We start from the raw sequence: 15,293 nt of genomic DNA on the forward strand, positions 1-15,293 counted from the left end.
CTAGTGCTCACCTTTCCAAATTGCCAGCGGTGATTCACCTTGATTCACTGAGAAACCGCAGTCACTCGCCGTGATGTTGACTCATCATTGGGCACGGACCCCAAATCTCCCCCCAAAATGAGTCCAACGACCCCGCCACGCCCGCCACCGCTGATAAGATAAAAAATTCGAAAATCCCGGGCGACGATGGAGGGGCAGAGGGGTACTCAACATCCACGCTCTAAGCAACCACTTTTTCTACCTTGAAAAGCCTCGAGGCAGCACCAAGCCACAGACAAGCTACATCACGAGCACCGCCAATCCAAAGGAGAAGTGCTCAACATGGCTTCCAACGAGTCTCCCGCTGCTCCCCATGAGCCCCCCTATACATACCGCCCCAACCAGGGCTACGAACAGACCGAAGACATCCCCGCCGAGCTGAGAATCGTGCCCCACGATGCCACAGGCCAGGAAGAAGACGACGACGACTTGGAGGACGTCTTTGGCGAGGATGAAGAGATTGATGACGAGGACTGGACTGCCGACTCTGGCGATCTGACAAAGTCCTACAACCGCCAGCGCATGTTCAACAGCAACGACAACGCCGTCCCGCGTTCCAACGTCCAGAGACCGACCGCCAATACCAAGTCGAGTGTCGACGACCAGATCACAGCACTTTCCAAGCATGCTGCCAAGATCAGATTGGATAGCGTCAAGGATACCGATGAGAAGAGCAAGGACAAGGCGGACCGCGCGACAAGTGAGCAGGTTCTGGATCAGCGTACGCGTATGATCCTGCTGCAGATGATCAACCGCGGCATCGTCAGTGAAATCCACGGTGCCATCAGCACTGGAAAAGAGGCCAACGTCTACCACGCCATTCTGCACCCCGAGGGAGACGGTCCTAATGTTCAGCGCGCCATTAAGGTGTACAAGACTTCGATTCTCGTCTTCAAGGATCGCGAAAGATACATCGCTGGCGAGCATCGTTTCCAGAAGGGTTTCGACAAGAGCAGCAACAGAAAGATGGTCAAGCTGTGGGCTGAGAAGGAGTTCCGTAACCTAAGGAGAATACACACTGCGGGTATCCCGTGCCCAGAACCCATCAGCCTGAAGCTGCATGTTCTGGCCATGGGTTTCCTTGGCGACAAGAAGGGATGGGCGTATCCCCGCCTGAGAGACGCAAATCTGACTGGGGACGACGTCGAAGAGCAGTGGAGGGCACTGTATGTTCAGTTGCTGGGCCTCATGCGCCGGATATACCAGATTTGCAGGCTCGTCCACGCCGATTTGAGCGAGTACAACATCCTGTACAACGCTGGAAAGCTGTATATCATTGATGTATCCCAGAGTGTAGAGCCCGATCACCCGCGGGCGTTGGAGTTCCTGCGCATGGATATCAAGAACGTCGGCGACTTCTTCAGGAGAAAGGGCGTCGATACGCTCAGCGACCGCAGCATCTTTGACTTCATCTCTGCGACAGACGGGCCTGTCGAAGAGCCCGCCCTGGGCGAGGCTATCGAGCAGTTATACACCAACAGACCTGCGGACAACGAGGAAGCTGCTGCCGAGCAGGAGGTTGACAACGAGGTCTTCCGGAAACAGTACATTCCCCAGACCCTCGAGCAGGTTTACGACATTGAGAAGGATGCCGCCAAGATTGGGCAGGGTGATGGTGATAAGCTTGTCTACAAGAACCTTTTGGCCGACACTGTTGTCAAGGACGAAGAGAAGGAAGAGGAAGAGGAAGAGACGTCAGAGGACGAGTCAGGCAGCGGAGCTTCTCTGGCCAGTGGCGAGGAGGACGATTCTAAGTTTGACAAGGGCCGGCCTAGGGGGCGCAAGCACGAGGACAAGGAGGAGAAGAAGGCAAGTCTAATCGCGTGATCTTTGAGGAGTAGCGTTACTAACACAATACAGCAACACAAGCAAGCGGTCAAGGAGGCGAAGCGCGAGAAGCGCAAGGAGAAGATTCCCAAGAGCGTCAAGAAGAAGCTCGTCTCTGCGTCGTCAAGAAAGAAGCACTAAACTGCTGACTCGGGGACTAGAGCAAGCGAGCCGCATGGGCTCCAGCGAGGATAGGTCTGGCGGCGGAGGACATATTCATGTGTATGCAATCGGGTGATGAAGACTCGATCGGCCACGGACGGGCGGGATGCCGTGTTTTGGCTCTTGCGCCGTAACCGCTCCTTGCCCGTCATAACTGGCTCTAGAATGCTCTGGAGGTTTCACACGCCTCGAGGGTATCATGATGATCAAGGAGAGCTCTGACGATTGCTACCATTCTGCGGCGGTGTTAGGACCTGGGCATGGAAGAGTGTGGGCTGTTCAGGTCGAGCCCTTCCATCTGTGACGACATAGACCGAGCAGATAATCCAAGGCATCTTCTTCGCCATTTCTTCCTTTGAACTTCGTGATGTGACACCCTGCCCTTTCCTCAATATGCCTCTTTCCCTCTGCCCAAGGTGGGACGGGCTGCCTACCTGCCTCGTATGGTACCAGAGTACTTAGCTGCGAAGGTGAGCGACATCCGAAGGTGAGGAAGGCACGTATCCCCGCCTTCCTGTACCTTACTCCTGCCTTCCGCAATTTCACGTTGACGGCGGAAGGTATCGAGGCATTCCGTTCTTACCTCTTCTCACGGATCCTTAGGTCTCGCCTCTTTTTCTTCCACAAATTCCTCCAACCCTCCACAGGATCACAATTCGGACACTCTCTCATCGTCAACTCTGAGTCCATCATCACCCGTTTCTTCCACCTTCACGAAGACGTTGCCGATTTCCGACCTTTTTCAAGGCAAAACTACCTCCACTCGTTACTCCCGACGACCGCTCAACATGTTGAAGCCTCTCCTCATCTTGCTGGTGGCTGTCATGGTCGCGGCTCAGGCCAACCATGTCATCTACGGCTTCGAGTATCTCGGATGCGTCAGTGTCACCTTGGACAAGTTCGACGCTTTTGTCGACTTTGGTAAAGGCTACACCCCTGAGCAGTGCCAGTCTGCTTGCACCGGTCGCAACTACGCTGCTACTTTCCCCGAGTAAGTCATCTTCCAGGGCATATGCGTGGCCATTCTCTACATTATCATCCCAACTGAACATTGATACTGATGATGGATTGTTCCGCCGCAATAGTGGTTGTCGTTGTGGGAGCAGCATCCAGAGCTTCCCAGTCGTGAACGAGGCTCTCTGTAGCTACCCGTGCAACCGCAACACCGCGCTTGGCCAGTGTGGATTTTTCAACCCCCCGACCTGCAGCTATGCCAATGTGTACAAGGCCTGTAACGAGATGCCGCTCCCCTCTGATCCGTCTCCCGCTGGCCCGGCCTCGACTGGTCCAGTTGGCAATGATCCAGGTTCAGATATCACGTACTCCACCATCCGTCTCCCTCCCATCACCCGTACCGTGAAACTGGCTACAAGATCTACCGTCATCATCCAGAGCGTCACGCCTGGTAGTGATGGTCTGACAACTTCCTGCACCGTGCTGTCGGGCACTCCCACTACTCTGGCGCCAGCGCCTCCTTCAGCTCCCACAGTTGTCGTTCAGACGGTCATCGTTCATGTCCCGCCGAAGAGCACCCCTGGATTGCAGAGTTACGGCAGTGTCCAGTCGGATCCTCCCGTGGCTACCGCACCACCGGCAGCGCCAATGACTGAGACATACACCAACCCGTCCTCGCCATCTCAGACGACTCCCAGCGACCCCGACGTCACCAGTCTGACCTCGTACGACGACCCTCCCGTTGCCGTTCCTCCTCCCGGCAATGTCACTGCGGCCGTTGCTACATCAACCCCCGATGGACCGATGTTCCAGACTCTCATTCTGACGGACGACCCTCCTGCTACCACCGCGACATCCACGCCAGCCGTCGTGACTCAGAGCCCAGCGCAGCGGCTCACAGTCTCGGGCATTGGCATCGTCGTTGGGGTTCTGATCGCGATGGGTTTCTAGTTACTTACCGCTCATGTATGAGCATATACGAGAAAGAAACAACGAGAAACAAGGGTGGACGGTGAGAATGTTACTTGCTTGGAAGATTTTTGGAGGCTCTGAGGCCTGATAGTCACCAACAGCCATTAGTTCAGGGGCGTGATGCTGGGGAAAGTTGCTAGCATAGTTTCAGGCTCTTGTCAAGACGCGAACATTAAGAGAATCATCTGTCTTATTCCCGAGGCTGACTTGCCAGTGAAATTTTGACAAACGTGAGGTTGAGCCCTCACAGATGCGCCGCCAATCCGGGTTGCCTTAGTGATTGATTTCTTCCAGAGTTGCCTTCATGGCTGAATCCTCCCAGACGCATCTGCATTCTTGACCTAAGGCCGCTTGCGGTTGCTTCAGTGGCAGGATTCAGGGGTACAGTCTAGGCACTGTAACATGGCCGTTCGCCAATCCGCTGGCTGCTCTTCCCTGCCAAGTTTCGTACTGTGTGGAGGACCTTCCTGGAACTGGGACCTGATGAAGAGTACGTACCGAATACCGCCTTATCGCCAAATTCAGGGCAGTCGCACCGATCCGGGACCTTCTCGGAGTCATGCCCGGCGTCCAGATGGTTCATTTAGGCGGTACTTCAAGTCTGCAAGACCATCTGCTGCCTTACCTCACTGGGTTTCCTTACTCCTGCAACATCTCTTGCTCTCTTAACTTCAACAAGAACAGCAGATAGTCGGGCAAACTGATCAAAATCTGCGCCGCCATCTGCTCTGCCGTTAGGTACGGCGCCCAGCAGCCATGTCGGAACTACCCCTCCAAATACCAACCCTGGGTCGCGACACATTACCGCGGGCCATGCCGCGCGACGCGCCTCTCACCGCTCCGGATGCGGACGCAGTCCCGGCCACGTCGATCAAGGGAGACGACCGAGCCGAAGTAACCCCCGACGCCGAGGCCGTCGCCTCTTACCAGATTTCTCTGCCCATTCGGACACGGCAGCCGTCCAGGGAAGCGAAGAAGCGTGCGGGTGGCTCTGCGGGGCCGTTCTTCGAGGTCCTCTCATCCGACCTCCGCTACCAGATTTACCAGCTGGCTTTTGGCCGCAAGATTCTACACCTGTACTTACTGTATCGCCGCAGCCTCCAGCCAGATGTGAGATGGAGGAAAGGCCATCAACCTGTGCCGGCTTGGTATCCCCATTCACCGAGCGTGTCGCCTATGGATCCGCCTTTTGCCGATGCCAGTATGACGCCGCAGTGGTACTGGTGGAGCTGCGTGTGCGGCCCCGAGGACCGCAAGCTCGAGATTAAACTGTCTGATCAGTGTCCTAGAGGGTTCTACCAGACTTGTGGTCCTAAGGAGACATATCTGGGTATACTCCCGTGGCTGCTAACATGCCGAAGAGCGTGAGTTTGCTCTCCGCACCTGGGCGAGTTCATCGTGACGCATGAGACTAAGCCAACAGCGGTTGTGTCACATCAGATGACCGGTACTGACTGAATTACAGCTACGACGAGACGATACAGGTCTTGTACGCGAGCAACACATTCAAGTTCGAGCAGAGGCTTGAGGCTATGTATTTTCCGTACGCCATCGCTACGCCGCACCTCACTTGGATCACATCGCTAGAAATACGCATACCGGATCGTGATGAGTCCCTTGTCGACAAATCGTTAGACAAGTCCCCGCGGCCATCACCTGGAGCACCCACGATCACTGAGCTTCGCGCACTGAGCCCCCGAGACCAGTATCTGAACATTATCAAAAGCATCGCGCCAAACTTCCCTGCCCTCCGTCGGTTACATATTTCGTTTGAGGGCTCCGTTCGTAGGGTCCCGGTTCCTCGACCAAATGTGACAACGCTCCTCATCTCCACTCTCGGTGAGGTGGACACAGACGAGCTGGAGTCTCTCATCCTAGGTCCCATTGACGCGATGCCAGTGGAGATTGAGAAGCAGGTTCTGTTTTATCAATCACTCTACACAGCACTTCTCACAGCAGAGAGCCAGAAGAGCGAGGGCGAGGTCAAGGAGGTGGAGTACCTGCGGAGCGACGGTCGCCCTGGATGGACCAAGTTCTGGCGGTCGTTAGACTCAGCAGAGGGGAGCAAGACTGGATACTGGGTTTGCAAGCATGGCTGAGAAGCCGAGACCGAAGGTTGACAGCCTAAAAGGCAGGCTTGTCTCGGTTCATGTATAGGCCCCGTCACACGTCACGGTTCGTCTAAGGCTCGCCTCGTTCGGCCGGCGCATCACATTATACCAAGGCATTTCAAGTTCCAAACAGACGTCTGTCAAGTTGGTTCACTTCCCTGATTACGCAGAGCTGTCCTGGAAGCAAGCTTTCTAGTTCTCGAGTGCTGACGCTTTGCGGAGGTATCGGATGTGGGGAAGGCGAGAGCACCGCGGCCGAGCCGTGCGCCGTGCGGAGGCTGTCCTTCATGCTTCTGTGCCTCTGCCCCTCATCCGATACCCATGTTCTCCCCTTCCGCGCCAGCGTTTTGTAAAGTAACCCTCCTTCGTTCTCGGAATTTGTAGGGATGGATCATGCAATCTTCCTGCCGCTTGCTTGCTACTTATTGTAGCAGGAGAAGAAACGAAAAAGTCAGCTCTCCAAACGCTATGGCGGCACGACGGTCTCCAACAAAACGTTTCCATTGTCTGTGAGCACATGTCTCCTGTTTCCTCTCGGTGGAGTGACCTGACTGGGGGTAGAGAGCTCTCTGCTGTTATATAATACGAGAGCTGTCGCACGTTTTGATGTCTGCGGCACGAACATATGCACGCTCGGTTGTGGCTTCTTTTCATCTGCAGCTCAGCTCATCTTCGGTCTTTGGGAATCTTGAGATCACCGGCGCTCAAAGACACTCGCAATTCATAGCGAAGTACTAACGGAACGAGACGAAATACCCGCGAGAAACATCGGGTCGAGCTACGGGAACAACCGACAGACGCGGGACTAAACTAGCGACCGCGGGAGACGAATTTGCCGCCAACGAAACGAAACGGAACGAAACAAAACGTACCGTGCCGCCATGCATTCGCCAATGTCAAGCCTCGACCATTGGTGGTGGCGCTTCCTAGAGAACCACGTCTACCGCATCCCACCACCGCCGAAGCGCAAGCGCACGAAGCCGATGCAAGTTCTCTGCGTCGGTCCGCCGCGCAGCGCTACCGAGTCCCTGCAGCAGGCTCTACTTGCGCTCGGGTACGATCATACCTATCACGGCTGGGATATCGTCTACGACGACCCGCCGATTCCTGCTACGGAATGGGTGAAGCTTGCTCGGAAGAAGTGGTACGGCGGTGGCGGGTCATCCTCGCCGAAACGCAAAGGAGGCAGAGAGATTGATGACACATCATCAGAAGGCGACTGCCAGATCACAGCTGAGGAATTTGACGAGCTGCTGGGCCACTGTGTCGCGGTGACGGACGCAGCGGCGAGCTGCTTTGCGGCGGAGATGATCCGAGCGTACCCCGAGGCCAAAGTTGTGCTCAATGTGCGGCGGGACCTTGACTCGTGGCATAAGAGCGCGGTCAAAACGCTGGTTCACGTGAACGAGAGCTGGAGCTTCTGGGTGTCGAGTCTGTTGGATCGAGAGGCGTTTTGGGCGTGGCACGTGTATGAGAGGTTCTTGTGGGCCCTGTTCTTCCGCGCGCCGGATGGCGATATGGCGAGAGCGATTAGGAGGAACGGCAAGTGGGTTTATCGTGGTAAGTATTTTTCTTTTTCTTGTCTTGACTACTGCTTTAGTGTCGGCTCCATGTTGCTTTTTGGGGGGGTCAAGCCTTTTCTATTGCGTCTTTCAAGCACAAGCCTTTTCTGCACGCGCGTCACAAGAGTCTTGCCTGGCCTTGAGTGGATGCTCGTGGTCTGATCTACGAGACCTCCGCCGAAAAGACGGACCCACGCCTCGTGGCAGGAAAACCTCGTGGGATGACGGGACTAACGGCACGTATTAGAACACTGCGACATGATCCGAGGCATGGTGCCCGCTGACCGATTGCTCGAGTGGTCCGCCGATGAAGGATGGGAGCCCCTGTGCAAGTTTCTGGGTAAGGAGGTGCCCGATGTGCCGTTCCCGCACGCGAATGCCGCTGGGCCTGGGGGCGGCTGGAAGGCGAGGGAGGAGATGGCGATTAAGAGGTGGGTTGAGGGGGTATTGACGAATTTGATACTGTTAGGGATTTTCTTTGTGGGAGGATGTGCTGTCTGGATAAAGTATGGGAGGTGAAGACAACATCTTGTGTGAAGATTGGGTGTTAGAGTAAGCTGATTCGGAGAGAGTATTATGGTGCGTTCCTATAATGTAAATGATGTGGGAACATGTTACGAGACGCTGTAGGCAGTTGCGGAATAGTTACTCTTGAAGTCGTCACGGGCCGGTGACATCCATCGTAGTACGAGAGACCAGGTCGTACCCTGATCAGATGCTATAATGACTTGCCTTGCTACCTTCAAGTTCTCAACCACAAATACTTGTCCCTTGTCTGAATAGGATCACTGGTCAACATCATTGCCGCGATATTGCGGTACTCGGTGTTCGAAACGCTTATTCTGCCGCGGGTTGAGTACTCGCGGCCGCCCTGCCTAAGGTACTTAGTCGTACTATCAGAGCTTGACCAGATGACAATTTTCAATTTATTCCTGGCCCAAATGAGACGGCCTTTGAGTCAAAACGTTGCTCTATCCGTATCGGTTGCTTTGTCGACCGTGCGATGGCATGGTAACGGAGATGGCTATGGAATCAGTCATCTGCGTTGAGAACCTAGTCGGAGATAGATTTGGTGATAGTTTTGTTGGGATAGACATTCTCCAGACGACATATTATGCCGTGAAGGTTATTGTGATTCTGTTATGAGAATAAATTTGGTTCTGGCGAAGAACATCATGGGAATTGTGGCGGCTCCCATTCTGTGCCATACACATACAAATTATCTCCATAGCAATCCATTGACCTTGAAGGATATCGTGATGTAAGTAAATGCCAAGTTTACTACAGCTCGCATGGTCCAATTTGTTTCGTTCATTGACGATAGTCTTTATCACTCAGCTGAGGTGGTTGATCTCTCCTAGCTTTGTTGTTTGAAGGTGGCCGCGGTTTATTTCTTGCTTGCTCCCATAGTTGATGATAATCTAGGAAGCGATGACGGCAACCTCAACGGTCTGATTGACTGGAAATGTTTGTGATTTGAATGTATCGACGATACCGTAGCCATCTCCGAAACGCCACCATGTAGTTCCTCAAACACCTGCAAACCAACTTCTTCAAGGTATTGACACCATAAGTATCTCCGAAGTGTCAAAATCAAGCTTTTATTAGACATTTCAGTCCCCGCGGCAGCTAGCCCATCTTCAACTTCATGATCAAGCTATTCGATCTGAAAACTAGATGTCGCCTGTTTTATTCAAATGTAAGAGATTACATTCCCGCAAGCCGCCTTTTAGAAGTTGGAACCTGGAGCTTCACATCCACCTTATAACTTTCAGCAACATACTGGGTACCGCATCAACACATCCAAACAAGAGAAAGGATGAGAGCAGAGCATCTTAGTGATGCTCCCACTCAAGTTGAGACAGCGTCGTCGGCCTCAGCCCCGACGTCAATATTCACTCTTCCAATGGAAATCATCGAGAGGATTGCTCAATGCGTCGACGTTCGAGTAGTAGATGACATATACGCACTATCTCGAACGTGCAAAGGCTTTTATCATTGCTGCATCCCCATCTATCACAAAAGGGTGGTTGACAGACACCCCTATCTACTCCACTGGGCCACCGTACTCGGCAGAATTGATCTCATGAAGAGATTCCTCAAGGCGGGAGCAAGCCAGAATGCAAAGATTCGCGTTATGGAACTTGCCAGTCGACTACTGTCCTATCCGCCGTTTCTTGTTAGTCCGAAGAACATCTTTCGGCGGTTCTTTTACCAAGAATTTGACGAGATTTTCGTGACGCGTTGTCACACAAAAGCGGCTGTCAAAATACACCGCCTCCGACGAGCAATGCCCGACGAACTTTGTCTGACGCCGCTCAGTATCGCTGTCCATCAAGCCAACTACGAAGCCTTCACCTTGCTGTGCAACCACAAACCCAATTGGAAAATACTACTCAATCCTGAACTTCTCGACGCAGAAGGAAAGACACGCGGGGTATATTGGCGTCTCTGCGACATGGCTCTTGACCACGACGACGAAGAGATGCTGCTGAGGGTCTTGCCAACAGTGCTAGCAATGGACTTGGGTTATCTCGTCCGATTCTACACGAGACTGACGCTGGCAAGCCTCATGAATCATGATTTCTTGAGGGTGGCGGCGTTCTTCCTTCGACACTTATCCTTCAACAACTACTACATGGCCATTGGCAATTATTTTTTCTTTGGCGCCGACGTCAATGTAAGATGGACGTACATGGATGGCCGAACCGCTCTGATGCATGCCTTCTATCTGTCAATCAACAAGAAAAGACGGCCAGACTTCTTTGCGGATTGGGCTGCCTTACTAGTTCATCACGGGGCCAATGTGGACGACGACCGCGGCTTGGGACACACGCTTCTCATAGAGGCCTGCTACATGGGCATTTTTGACCAGGCGCGTGTCCTCCTCTCGATCGGAGCTTCGCCCACTACGGCATTCATTCGCGCCGGCTGTCCTGTAATGGTTCAACGGCCTCTCTCGCAGGGCGGCGTGTACCACATGAGGTGCAACGGCAACGGTCTTCAGGTCCAGGACTTCACGCCCCTTGAGATAGCGTGTCTGCCGAGTATGCACGCCTTTTCATATGGGTTGTTACGTTATTCCGCGAGAGGCGACGCCCAAGCAGAGGCGAGATACCAGGTCTGGCACGCGTCGCGGTTGACATTCGTGAGGTGCATAGCACCGACTTTGACTGGGGCTTTTGGTCAAATGATCCTACGGACGGCCTTGTCTATCGCAGCTGAGGGTCGGGAGGTAGACGTTGTCCGCGCCCTGCTGGAGGCTGGTGCAGGCCTTACCGGTGGACGTTGGCTGTCCTTGGGTAGGATCGGACACTTGCCTCCACTTGTTGTTGCTCTGCGTACATCGGAGGTCTTTAGGTACGAGCGAGGTCACGCTGAGAAGACGGCCAGACTGCTACTTGAAAGCGGGGCGGATGTGAGGGATTTGGACGAGTTTCCGGACGCTCTGTGGAAATTTGATCAAATCTTCGGGATTCCTGCCTCTGATTACAAACGGCCGGAATGATAGCCAGATTTCCTGAAGTCTGGACTCCAGGAAAGTTACCTGTAGCTCACCACATTTTGCATAGGAAGTGCGCAAGCTTCCCAGGTAGGCAATTCGCTCATTCACACAACGGTGTTGTGAGGTGTTTGTAGGGCAAAGCATGAACTATGTATTAGTACCAGATAGCTACATGGCCAGAAGTTTCAAAGAAGACTTGGCCAAATGATACTACCCAGTTGAGGTCCCGCGCATGATCCATAAACTACCTTGTAGAAACATGGTTCACTATCCAACCTTGGGAATTTGGCCCTGTCTAAAGACTTTGAAATGGCTGCCCCCCACCTTTCGAAACTTGAGAATCTGTCTCTCAGCCTGGAGAGGAGTCGGGAGTTCCGGTGTGATGATAAAGCGCCTTAAGCTCTGGAACGGCACCCGCCCATCCCCAGACATTTCTTCCAGCTCGTCCAAAAGATCCAGCTGATCAATCCTATAAAGCTCCTGACCAACCGGATCGTACGTTCCCTCGAACCTCTTATCGTCCAAGTCCGACAGCTTCACCTCCAACATCGTAATGTTAGAGAAGTGCTCTTTGAGCAGCCCAAAAACAAGCCGCCAAGGCACCTTGTCTGCCTTGTCTGCATTCTCGGAAGAGGCGTGGCGCGCGTCAACCTTGATGTGGCAGATTCTATCACACAGTTCCCTCGGCATAGCCCACTCCTCGGCTGCGTTCCATCGGGGAGTCATCAGTACGGGCCCTGGGCTTCTGTGGTTGCCCGTCCAGCGACGCTCAGCCTGTTTGGAATCATCCCAATCCAAGAAGATGACGTCTTGAGACGGGTTGAACGGCACAGAGAGCGGATCCGGTTTGCCGAAGAAGGCGATGGCCAGCGCTCTCGTCTCGCGGCTCACGGCGTAGAGAGGTATTCGAGTCCAGGACCTGTACGAGCGGAAGTGTACTTGCGGGCCCCCTCTCCATTCTTCGTCCATCACTGCGAAACCCTCCATGGTGATCGGGGTCTGTGACGAGAGCAAGATCTTGTCTCTGAGCTCTTTTGGTAGATCCGTGAATAGGAAGAACGTAGGCGGTTCGGATATATCGACTTCCTTCTTTGACCTCTCGTCTTCGTCTTCTGGAGAGTCCACGATCATTTGGAAAGGGCGATAGCTTTTGGGTAGGCGTTTTGGATGATAGGGGTGGCATCTCATATGCCTTCGGGCCTGCAAGATGAGGCTGGGCCATCTATCGCGGTTGGTTGCATCTATAGGTATATCCAAGTCGGTCTTGATCCATGGTTCAATTAAGTCATACGCATTTTCAGGAGCTTCGTTGCTGAGAGATTGTGACCCTTGTGAAGTCGTGTTAGACCAAGGCGGTCGAAAGATTCTCGCAAAGAACGATTTCGCCATGTCTTGCTGGACGAGTAGTGATGAGGTTGAGTTGCAAGCGTAGTTGTGAATTAAAATTTTGGAAAACCGGCATTACGGTGCATGGACTTGCTTTCACGTTTCTACCGGTTAAAAGGACACCATTACCATGCAAAGAAACAGGAGGCATCTGAGTACTTGCCTTCGTATGATGTATCTCGACACGTATGGTTTCCGAGTCATTCCTAGGCAGTCGTTGAAGTCAAGGGGTAGATTACTAATCGGCCGGCTCCCACTTGAGTTTCAACGGTTATGGGCCATATGACCATACGACAGGGATTCAAAACTTAAGAATATGTAGCATGCCCAAGTTATAACGCTTGCCGTCGCAAAAGGGACGTTGTAGTCATGCCGGTTTTGCGGATGTGACATAAAAAGTCCTGAAGACACTTTACGTGAGGTCGTGGCTCGAAAGAATTTGAAAACCTAGATATTTTGGCTAAGTCGATTCTAGGACTATCCATTTCACGGCATCGGAAACTTGTTGAAGCCTTACTTGTACACTTCTTGTCGAAACTGTGAGCGTAGCCGATTTTGATTATCACTCCTCTTGGTCCTCTTGGTGAAGGCTGAAGTGGATCCCAACGTTATCTTTTGGAACGCCTCAGATGATTGCAGCTTGTGGCACTTCTCCACGTGGTACTGTGCCGGTAGAGACCATGCCCGTTTCTAGCCATGCAGGTGCTTTTGCAATAGTGATCGATCTGGGCAATTCGTGTCCGAAAGTGGACTGGGGCTTAATGGAAAGAAGACCCATCAATATAGGATGTCTCCCATTCTTCCACAAAACACCTACACAACACGACCTGGCATTCGGCCTTAAGCTACAAAAACCAATACTTTATCCATCTGACCGACATACATCACATGGCAGAGCTCATCGGCGTCGCAGTGAAGTCCACGCTAAGCATCTCATCCAACCCACTTCACATTTATATCGCAATTGCCTGGTTTCAACTTAATCTCCTGGAACTCTTGCTTTCCCAAGGTTTTCCTATCATCACTCCAGCCACTTTCGGCGGAAGCCTGGTATTCTTCGCTGTCGATTCATAGGCAAACAGGCGCGAAAAGAACCCGTGCTTCCGTGGCCCTGTGCGGGCCAAGAAGCATGAGACCGACCTGGTACTGACAGACACGATAGGATTACTAGCCAAGTATGTGATAAAGCAAGGGGCCAGTCTCTTTGACAGTGGAGCGGCCATTCTACCATCTGCAGAATCCCACATGATCCCGAGACCTCCCCACTCGCCCGAGATGCCTCATACCATACATCTCTGGGGATGTGATCTCCGGCCACGGCCTCCGCCAATAGAAGGTGAATCACTGGAGGAGCATTACTCGCTCCTTGAGAGACTCATCCAGCATAGTCTCAACCTCAGCCCTCGAGATGGGAAACGAAAAACGCCCTTAATGATGATGACCTCTGAGAAATGACGACTTGCTACTTGCAGGATTCTTGTCAGGCTCGGCGTGAAGCTCAATCATCCAGGAATGAAGGATCACCACTGAGAAGTGGCCTGGAGAGACGACTTGAAGTACATTTGGATGCAAATGCTGAACTAGAAGACATGGGACGGTGAGCCGTTCCTTGCCAAGACGAGTTTCGACTTTTTACTCAGCGAAGATCTTGGCCCGGAGAAGCGTCTTCTCCAGAAAGTATTCTATCGAGACGAAGCGGTGGCCGCCGATAGAGTTGACGTTGTGGGACGGCTGGATTAGCTGGCCCTCGCGTATTACATGAAGAAGGACGAATGGATCGATCAAGTCTGAACAAGCATGAGATGACAGGAGGAAAGAGACAAAAAAATGCGCTTGATGAGGTGACAGTGCTGTATTTGCGAGTTGTGAAGTTCTTTGAAGAGAAGAGCTGGGATAGGAAGAGGGGTGTCCATTACCAGATAGAAGGTACTCTATTCAGGCACTCCCGAAAGCCTCGAGGTTCTGCATAAAGTTAACCGCCTGACTTCACGTAGTTTTCTGCGTCCAAGTCTGCTTCCAATTTTACCCGTGGGAAGCTATTGTAGATTATGCGGGTATGACGCCTGAGATGTCGGAGACACTCATCTATTCTGTTTGATGACCTCGATGTTCGATCTCTTCGGACCCGGCCAAGTGGAAGGGATGCAAGTTCTGAAGCCGCCACGTGAGATCAAGGGCTTTCATCGCTGAGATGTTCTTGCCCTCCTAAAAAAAAAAGCTATCACACGGTCCTTGTTTGTAAGCCTCAAGTTCAATAGCAAAATAGCAAAGTTAATGCCGATGTGCTGCGTTCAAAGTTGTGTCACGTGATCTCCAACATGTAAAGGCAGCAACACCAGCCTGCAGTTCTTTCGTCAGTCACTTGACTGGAAACCACCTCATCAAAAGTTCAATGATCAGTCATCATGTGAGGTACGTTGGGAAGGGAAAATGATAGGCCGACGCCTGCAGATTGGAATCTCGACATATGAGTGACTGGATGCAGCAGTGTGAGAATGAGCCAGTCTTGTCGTCTCGATGCTGACGAAAAGAGTTCCCTGCAGTCGCTCACACGTGACTCGGGCAGGCAGACGCGACGAGCGCGTCGAGGCATAAATGATCAGGCTTCCATGCATCTTCAATCTTCCATCCTCTTCTTTCCATCCTCTTCTTTCCATCCTCTTCTTTCCATCCACATCTTTCCATCCTCATCTTTCCATCCTCTTCTTTCCATCTTCTTCTTCTTGTGTCTTCTTCTCCTGACATCTTCTTCCTACAACTTTGCTTTCTTCCTTT

At 52.6% G+C, this 15,293-nt stretch overlaps 6 protein-coding genes across 6 annotated transcripts; 5 read left to right on the top strand and 1 right to left on the bottom strand.

Annotated features, from left to right (window-relative positions):
- Positions 1–321: 321 nt before the first annotated feature.
- CPAR01_03340 (RIO1 family protein) lies at positions 322–2,007 on the top strand (the record flags this gene model as incomplete). Its single annotated transcript, XM_060487627.1, has 2 exons — positions 322–1,852; positions 1,913–2,007. The coding sequence occupies 2 exons, from the start codon at positions 322–324 to the stop codon at positions 2,005–2,007; spliced, it is 1,626 nt and encodes a 541-aa protein (XP_060354955.1).
- An 809-nt stretch (positions 2,008–2,816) lies between these two features.
- CPAR01_03341 (uncharacterized protein) lies at positions 2,817–3,933 on the top strand (the record flags this gene model as incomplete). The annotated part of the gene is made up of 2 exons (XM_060487628.1): positions 2,817–3,019; positions 3,114–3,933. The coding sequence occupies 2 exons, from the start codon at positions 2,817–2,819 to the stop codon at positions 3,931–3,933; spliced, it is 1,023 nt and encodes a 340-aa protein (XP_060354956.1).
- A 777-nt stretch (positions 3,934–4,710) lies between these two features.
- Positions 4,711–6,053, top strand: CPAR01_03342 (uncharacterized protein; the record flags this gene model as incomplete). Its single annotated transcript, XM_060487629.1, has 2 exons — positions 4,711–5,318; positions 5,420–6,053. 2 exons carry the CDS (start codon positions 4,711–4,713, stop codon positions 6,051–6,053), a joined length of 1,242 nt encoding a protein of 413 aa, XP_060354957.1.
- An 893-nt stretch (positions 6,054–6,946) lies between these two features.
- Positions 6,947–8,483, top strand: CPAR01_03343 (uncharacterized protein; the record flags this gene model as incomplete). The annotated part of the gene is made up of 3 exons (XM_060487630.1): positions 6,947–7,625; positions 7,875–8,058; positions 8,411–8,483. The coding sequence occupies 3 exons, from the start codon at positions 6,947–6,949 to the stop codon at positions 8,481–8,483; spliced, it is 936 nt and encodes a 311-aa protein (XP_060354958.1).
- Positions 8,484–9,713: 1,230 nt separating this feature from the next.
- On the top strand, positions 9,714–11,135 carry CPAR01_03344 (uncharacterized protein; the record flags this gene model as incomplete). Its single annotated transcript, XM_060487631.1, has 1 exon — positions 9,714–11,135. One exon carries the CDS (start codon positions 9,714–9,716, stop codon positions 11,133–11,135), a length of 1,422 nt encoding a protein of 473 aa, XP_060354959.1.
- A 264-nt stretch (positions 11,136–11,399) lies between these two features.
- On the bottom strand, positions 11,400–12,263 carry CPAR01_03345 (uncharacterized protein; the record flags this gene model as incomplete). The annotated part of the gene is made up of 1 exon (XM_060487632.1): positions 11,400–12,263. The coding sequence occupies one exon, from the start codon at positions 12,261–12,263 to the stop codon at positions 11,400–11,402; it is 864 nt and encodes a 287-aa protein (XP_060354960.1).
- Positions 12,264–15,293: the final 3,030 nt, after the last annotated feature.

This window comes from Colletotrichum paranaense (assembly GCF_030867605.1).
Source record: "Colletotrichum paranaense strain IMI 384185 chromosome Unknown Scaffold_2.1, whole genome shotgun sequence".
Classification (NCBI taxonomy): Eukaryota; Fungi; Ascomycota; class Sordariomycetes; order Glomerellales; family Glomerellaceae; genus Colletotrichum; species Colletotrichum paranaense.